The 8,592-nt window shown below is 44.5% G+C and overlaps 1 protein-coding gene across 1 annotated transcript; it reads left to right on the top strand.

The window, feature by feature from the left end:
* Nucleotides 1-2,201: 2,201 nt before the first annotated feature.
* LOC146700040 (uncharacterized) lies at nt 2,202-7,202 on the top strand. The gene is made up of 2 exons (XM_085470046.1): nt 2,202-3,330; nt 3,410-7,202. The coding sequence occupies exons 1-2, from the start codon at nt 2,622-2,624 to the stop codon at nt 4,360-4,362; spliced, it is 1,662 nt and encodes a 553-aa protein (XP_085326172.1). The 5' UTR covers nt 2,202-2,621; the 3' UTR covers nt 4,363-7,202.
* Nucleotides 7,203-8,592: the final 1,390 nt, after the last annotated feature.

The following is an 8,592-nucleotide window of genomic DNA, read 5'->3' as shown; positions in this document are numbered from 1 at the left end:
TATATCTGGAACAGATCTCCACAGGAGATCTTGGTATGGTTAATAATGGTGCTTGCCTTCTTTCCACATGTGGTCACGTAAACCATTTACAGTTTTTTCCACGGCCTACAGGAAAAGAAAACAGTAAGTGGAAATTGTCCCGATAGTTCACACAATCTTTGTGAACAACCAGTATTAATATAAAAAGGAACATATGCTGAAGTCCTGAGGGTGTTCGTGTCTGAGAGGAGCCGGTCCGATTGTAAAGCAATGTCCAGGTTCTTATCTGGCTCATTCATCAGCCTGTGTCTCTAAAAAAATTTTTTAGAGGGAACACACAAAAAATCTTGATTACAGCAGATTTGTTCTGTGTGGGCCGTAACTGCAATGGGTGGATTTGACATTAATTAGTGTGCATGATGGATTGCACTGACATCTGCAAAACATAAAGTTCATGGTGCTTTTGGCCAGTTTCCTCAGATTTAGTGGACCTTTAGTGGTTCTGTGAAGCTTCGCCTGGAGCAGACTGCAGATGTTTTCTCCACAGGGTCAGCCTGACCAAGAGGTCGGTGACCTGGGCGTACTTCAGACTGTGAGCGCTACTTGTATCTATTATTTTTTTTCTCCTCATCAAATGGCTGCTGTACTGCCAGGAATTGTGGAGCCAATTTCACCCTGAAACATGGGATTAAGGCTGTAAATCAGGATACACTTGTCCATTACACTTTAACAAACACTTTTCGCTCTAGTTGCTCCAGAAACCACCAGGCAGACTAAAAGTTTCATTAAATGGTAAATGGGCTGTATTTGTATAGCGCTTTACTGGTCCCTAAGGACCCCAAAGCGCTTTACACATCCAGTCATCCACACACAGGTGATGGCAAGCTACACTGTAGCCACAGCTGCCCTGGGGCGCACTGACAGAGGCTGCCGGACACTGGCGCCACTGGGCCCTCGTGACCACCACTAGTAGGCAACGGGTGAAGTGTCTTGCCCAAGGACACAACGACCGAGACTGTCCAAGCCGGGGCTCAAACTGGCAACCTTCGCAATACAAGGCGAAATCCCAACTCTTGAGCCACGATCGCCCCAAACAAGAAGACTCAAACTGTCACCCTCAGTTGAAAGGAAATATGTTCAGATGTTCCGGAAAGTCCCAGGCAGCTACCTAACTGGACAATCCAAATGCCTTCTGGTGAAAACTTTTATGGACAGAAGGCACAAAGACATTTGGCCACAATGACAGGTTAGGTATTGGATGCCTAAATGTGAGCACAATGTGTAGGACTACTACTACCTCCACATTATTTAACTTCACTTTAAATCAGCAGGACAATGACCCCAAACACACATTAAGAGAGGTTTTGAATGGATAAAGAAGCTAACATTGAACTTCTTGGATGGCCTTCCCAAAGTCAGGATTAAAAGCTAGGCTTAATAGTCTGGACCATACTAGGAAACCAAACCAATTTAAGTGAACTCTACCTATTTTAACAATAAGATTCTTCAAACATACAGCCAGAATTATCCCAGAAGCTTCTTCATGGTTACTGAAATGGTTGAGGTGCAACTTGCTAAGAGATATTTAACCAAATATTAGTGAGTGTGTGTGTGTGTGTGTATATTCTGTATGTATACTTTTGAGGCTGTGTGGCTTAGAATCCAAAATAAAATGAAACTTGTGCCACCAATACGTGTTTTTTTTACAGTCATTACAGATGCTGTACATTCTTAACCAACCTGGAAAAAGAACGGTTAAAAGTATGGGCAGAACATTGTGCCATCAGAAACTGAATTTGAATAAGTTAAATTTGAATTTGAATTCCTCGGATTGAATCTAAATTGTAACTTGAATTCTTCAAATCCAGTTTCTGGTAGAACAAAGTTCTGCCCATAAAACTTTGCCAAAAGTGCTGACAAAACTGTGGCCAGTTGGGTGTTTAAAAAATTAGAAGAACTTACAGGGATTTTTTCTATTTCACTGAAGAACATATTTTAAAAAGTACTCCCCAAAACATGAATCTGATATTCATTTTTGTAGCTGTAGTTCAGGTTAGAAGTAGAAAACGAAAGAAAAAAATGTACGAACTGGGACGTGTCTAAACTCGAATGTTTTGTGAGATTAAAGCAAGATAAGTCACTAGGTGCGCAGAACCTCCTGCGAGTCCCTACCCTGGGTAAAACGAGCCCCCATATTCTGACGTCACAAACACGCGACGGGCCTGCGCTTACAGTCGCTGCAGACGGAGGCAGGAGATGGGTGAGTCGCTGTGCAGAGTGGACGTGTTTTGAACAATAACTCGTAGACTTTATTAGGACAGCTAAAGAGCGGCAGCACACCTCTCCATCGGGGCCGCAGCGTTAGCAGTGGTCCTCTGCCGTCTGGCCTTGTTACTCCTGCAGAGAGCGGGCCAGAGCCAGGCCCAGCGGAGAGTTACCTACATTGTTTTTGTCGGCAGCGCCAGTTAAACAGCTAATGAGGCGCATGTAGTCATTGACAGTCATTGCTCTCACACAGTAAAGCAACAAAACCCGCCGAGTTTCCCCTCTCTTGGTGCTCATATTTGTGAGCTGTTTTCAGGAGCACGGCGTGTAAACGTTAGCTGACTGAATACCAGCTAGCTAACTGCATTATAATAATAATGACTTCCAGGAGGACGGGCTATGCTGGAAGCATGGATTCCTCCTCTCCGTCAAACAGCGGCAGCAGCTCGCTCCACAGTGGGAACCGCAAACAAAGCGCTGTTAGCATCCCCGACAGGATTGAATCCTGTTACGATCGCAAAGCCGACAAGGGTGGATACGGAGGCTCGCAGGGCAGTGTGACTGTAACGTCGCTCAAATCGCGTCTCGCCCCGACCATCCAAACCGCCATGTCCGCAGCAGTGGACACTCTGCTCGGGGAAGTGGTGCTAGTGCTCAATGAGACTCAGCAGGAGTTGCTGCATAAGGAGCAGGAGAACGAAAGGCTCAAAGTGCGCCTGGAAGTGTCTGAGAGGGAGCTGAAGACCCTGCAGGAGTGCCTGTGCAGTGCTCAGAAGCTCATAGATCAGCTTCAGGTGTCCTACACGGGCCCTCAGTCAATCAGTCAGTCAGTGTTTGCCCCGTCGCTGTCTTCCATGGCTTCCATGACTTTGGACAGGGACCACCAGAACCCCAGAAACGTGAATGGAGCGGGTGTCGACTTGGGTCTTGGTGGCTCTGTGGATGAGTCACTTCATGGGTTTGAACCAAGAGATGAGTACAAAATGTGCCAGCTTTCAATCCAGCCAGATGGCTCTGTGACCAACCACGCTCTGGACTCCTTCACATCCAATGCATCTCATATGTGCTCCGATTCTGGCCGACCAGGTGAGTGTGGAGCTTTTGCAAAGATTGATGACTGTGTTCAAACATGGTAATGATGTACATGTTTTATTTTTGTCTATAGACGAGAGGCAGTCTCAGGGACCTGGTGGAGCGTCCAGATTTGAGATTAAAGAGGAGCAGGGACCAGCTTCAGGCTCCACTCAACCCAACAGGAAGGACAGCATAGCGACGGGGGACGGAGAACGGTCGTCACATAACGTGGGAGATCTTGGCTACGGTCAAGTTGGAGGAGAGGCAGGTTCCCAGCGATCTTTCCCTCACCCACTGCGTCACCAAAGACCCATGCGTGAATGCAGTAGTGCCTTGGGCGGACTTAATGGACAGAAACAGTTAGCTAGGACTCCTGGAGCAGGAAGAGGTGACAGCGCTTCATCGGGCGGAGCTGATGACTCTGCAGGACCATCAGCTCCTGACACGGCAGTGGTCGAGCCCCCTGGAGATCGGCCTCACCACTGCTTGGAGTGCGGAAAGACCTTCCGTCTGATCTCCAGCTTGAAGAAGCACATCCGCATCCACACAGGCGAGAAGCCATACCCGTGTGGAGTCTGCGGCCGTCGGTTCCGCGAGTCAGGGGCGCTTAAAACCCACCTGCGCATACACACGGGGGAGAAGCCGTACTCTTGCTCAGAGTGCGGAAATTGCTTCCGCCACCTGGATGGTCTGCGTAAACATCGGCGCACCCACACGGGGGAGAAGCCCTACGTGTGTGCCATCTGCGGGAAGCGGCTCAGTCGCCTGCAGCACCTGAAACACCACCAGCTGATCCACACCGGAGAGAGGCCGTGCTGCTGCCCTTTCTGCAACCGCACTTTCAAAGAGCCTGCGGCTCTGCGGAAACACATCCGCACGCACCGCGAGGAAGGCGGTCACATGGGAATCGGCACCAATGAAGACGCCGACCCAGACGCCATGGACGACATTAATAACCTCCATCCAGCAGCTCCGTCTCCGCAGATGAGGTTTGGGGAGTGGGGAGCTGAGGAGGATGACAGCTCAGTTGTAGACTGTGTCTAGGTGGAGGTTAAAGAGGTGCCTCGCTGTTGGTGTTTTTAAAAAAAGCACAGACTGATGTGTTTGTGTCGTTTGATGGACCACGAGGTCACCTTCACTCCGCAGTGTTAGGGTGATGAACCAGGCTACATATAACCAGAGCCTTGGAGCTTAGTTTGTCCAAGATATTAAAGTGTTACACTTTTAGATGTGAAGCTTAGTTTTAAATTACCACGGTACATTCTTCAGCAGCAGCTGTTCTTTCATACAGATGTTTATGGAGCAGTGCAGGTAGTGTACAGATTCCGGGAAGTTGCTGGATTGCAAACTTTCTGGCAATAATTTGGGAAATTTATTGCAGATGTGGGCACAAGCCAAAAAATGTAAAAAAAAAGAAAAAAAAAAAAAGGAAGAATATTTAAAAAAAACTTCGGAGCTGGGCATGAATTTATAAAACACTCACAATAATGAAGGCATCCTTACTGTTACAGAAAAAGGATTTGGTAACAGCATATTTAGTTTGTAGGTTTTTATTTTGTTTTTTTTAAATCATAATAAATTGATCAGGTTTGGGCATTTATAATCACATCTATGAAACTGACCAATGTCTAATGTGGGCGAATTTCCCGCAGCTGAAGTACCAGATAAAGGCCTTTACACACCAAGCACATTGTGGAAAAATGTCACAAAAATCCGAATTTATTTTGGATGCGAATTTGTCATGTAACGTCAAATCGACATCAAGAAGAAGAAACAATGATTCTGATTTTCTCCAGTTCTCACAAGCTGGTTTAATCCAGGAGTTGAAGCTGTATCACGGCAGCTTTCGTACATTTAAGAACATTTAACACCTGAGGAGGCAGAGAAATCATTTCAGTGAGCAGATTGACCCGGAGCAGCGTCTAGTTGTGTGTCTGAGGTAAAATAATATTATTTTCTTGTTTCCATATAATTGTATGTTCAGCACCGGTGTGCGCTTTGAGCACACTTGTTGGAAAACGCAGTAATCTGATTGGTCAGCTCTGTTTATGCACATGCGAAAAATTAGAAAAAAATCATACCTGGTTGGTATGAACGGCTGCATTAAGAACAAGCGAGGCTGCACAAAATATTTGTGTGAATTTTACATGTTTAATGTATAAAGGCCTTAACACTCAACTTTCAAATTGCGTAAACTATGATGGCTTTATAGCCAAGGTAGTCCAAGATGGTCTCCTTTCATGGTATATTAATATCTTCCCACCTCTGCTCCTTTCATCTTTGATGCTCATGCTTTATTTAAAGCCAGATTTATATGCACAAGCTGTTTCAGTGGTCACGGATCACAATCGGCCCAGTCGACCAACTTTTATCCTGATTTCTTTTATGAAGGTGCTAGGGCTCATGTTCTTGGTAACATTGTTAGTAATATGCCTTCTGAGATACAGTCACCAGGAGGTTGAGCGGGCCATCCACTAATCAGAAAGTTGATGGTTTAATGTCCGGCTGCTCCAGTGTGCACGCCAAAGCATCCCTGGGCAAAAAAGCTCATCAGAGTTTGAATGTGAGTGAATGAAGCATCTGATTTCTTTCACTGACAACTTCAGTAAAACCCCGGGTAGATACTTTATTGCCCTCTATAGGTGGAAACGGTAACATTTTAATCTAAAATATGCTGCTTTAAAAAACGACAACAGTATGCTTGTTTTTATTACACCACTGCTGTCCCTGCTGTTTCCTTTTTATAATGAAAGGCTGTAGCAATGCCATATAAAACACTAACAGACCAAAAGCTAAAGTGTAATTTCAGGTGTGTGTGTGTGTGTCGTGAGCCAAATTTCAGTCAGCCATCACCCCTCTCTCTCTCTCAGCCAGTTCTCCTCTCTTATCTCTTCCCGTCACTGTGCAGAGCCCTCATCGGTCCACAATTGTTATGTTATCAAACGGAAATTATCTGTGTCGAAGACATCCTGTTTTGAAGAAATCACTCAGTGCATTTATTTGTTTATCAAATCATACAGGACTAGTTGAAGGCAATTAGCTGGCATCTTTGTGCACCACATCAGGAGCTCAAACACTCTCCTATTCTCTCTTCTCGCTAAATAACGTCTCCCCGTGGACCTCAGTTTAGCATTCCATTTTTATTTTATTCTTTTTGTTTTGTTTTTTTCACGCTGCTACTGTATGTCTGGAAAGATTTTCTTTTTCTGGACTTGTATCATTGTTACTAGGCAGTCGCTAGCAGACAGATGTTGGTGCTTGCATGTGCATATCTGTTCCTCCGCTGGCAACAATGCCTCTCAGCTGTTTGTGTATATAAGAATGTAGTTAGAGCATTTTTATTCGGTTTAGTAAGGGTTGTGCTTAAGTTGTCGTGCAACAGTTTTGTTTTTTAAAGGAAACACACATTGTGCTGAAAGCAGCAGTATACTAACATACCATGTAAATGTATGTAACCCAGTTACACTTGTTCCTGATGCTACAACGCACCAGGCGTTAACAGCAGAGCATTAATCTTCTCAGCCCTTTGAGCTAAACTGTGTGGTGTTATTTAACATGTGTACTACTATAACGACCTCCATGTAACTATTCTATGTACAAGTCATTTTAAAGTGACACTAAAAGTGTTAAATATTTGTCACTGTGTATACCAAGAAGGTAGTCTTTGCCCCAGATAAGCATATTTATTGTTTTTTGTATTACACATGGGTGGGTTTGAGGGGTGGGGGGGACCTTTGCATGTAGGCTTGAACAGAAATGGCATTATTCCCTAAGAAATCAGTGTTTAAATGTGAAATGAATTACTTTTTTATGCTTATTTGTTCACCCACTTCACATTCATACTGTACATGTTACTATATTAAAGGGCCTTGTTTATAATTGTTTTTTCTCTCTTTTGTTTTGTTTTTGGGGGGTTTTTTTAGGGGAAAAAGGGGAAAAAGTTGCTTTAAAGCCAAAACACACCCAGATAATTTATATCGTGTGTAGGTAGTAAATAATCTGTGAGCTCGATCAGCCGCCTAACTGCTCACTGAGCCATGTAAAGCTGCCATTTCATCTTGTTTCATTTTATTGTTTTGTCCTATTATGGCAGGAAAAACCGCATTAAGCCTGGGGGGAGAGTTTCCACACTGCCTGAAACGCTGCCAGAATAGATTGTGTAGGTGGTGTGGTCACACCCAGACACAGATCCCAAATAACACTTTGCTCTCCTTGCAGTGCTGAGTAATGACATCTGTGTTCAAAAACACCAAACTGCTGTTTAAGGTATAAGTTAGCCTTTGGTACGATTACAGAAACTTAACAGGTTAGATGGACCTGAAAAAAATGAGAATGCTTTCCTCCATAACATTGTTGGCTACACTATAAGACTTAAAACTCTTTTCTTTTTGTAATATTTGCCATAAAACAGATCAAGGTCCCTCCTGGTTATATCCCCTCCAGAGGAGGTCACGCTCATCAAGGTTCATAGCACATAAATGTGTTGATTCGTAAGCGTAAATTGGATACGTCTTGATATAATTAGCAGTCATAGCTCCCAGAACGCATTTGCATAAAATACTGCTAAAGACATGTTTGGGATTGTCAAAAATATTTGGGACGTCTCACGCAAACATTATCCATTCAAAGCTGGATGAGCCTTTAACACAGAGAAAGGATAGTTAATGCTGTGATACAGTTCCAATCAAAGAACTGTACTTTCTGGTATACACTCACCAGCTATTGTAAGTGCACCTGTTCAGCTGCTTGTTAATGCAAATGTCTAATCTGCCAATCACATGGCAGCAATTCAGTTAAATTAGACATGTAGACTTTGGTAACCTCAGTCTTTCACTGAACATGCTCCTGTGACTGACCAGTATGTTGTGGAGTGGGTGGGAGGTGTTATCCAACATTGTCTTTATCTTGGACAACATCCGCCTCTCCAACACCACCTTAAGGGAGTCCAGCTCCATCCCCACAACATTACTGGCCTTACGGATCAGTTTATTGAGTCTGTTGGCATCTTCGACCCTCAGCCTGCTTCTCCCCCCCCCCCAACCCAGTATGCAAGGCCGTAGAGGATCACACTGGCCACAACAGACTCGTAGAAAATCCTGAGCATTGTCCGGCAGATGTTGAAGCACCTCAGTCGCCTCAAAAAATAGAGACGACTCTGGCCCTTCCTGTAAAGTGCTGTGGTGTCTTTAGCCCAGTCCAGTTTATTGTCAATGTGTATACCGAGGTATTTATAGTCCTCCACAATGTCAGCATTGACCCCCTGGATTGAAACAG

Source organism: Copadichromis virginalis, linkage group LG10, assembly GCF_057382275.1.
Source record: "Copadichromis virginalis isolate Kocher_CV1m ecotype Utaka linkage group LG10, C_Virginalis_male_GT1.1, whole genome shotgun sequence".
Taxonomy (NCBI): Eukaryota; Metazoa; Chordata; class Actinopteri; order Cichliformes; family Cichlidae; genus Copadichromis; species Copadichromis virginalis.
The sequence above is the reverse complement of the archived record's forward strand: the minus strand, read 5'-3'. Positions and strand labels throughout refer to the sequence as shown.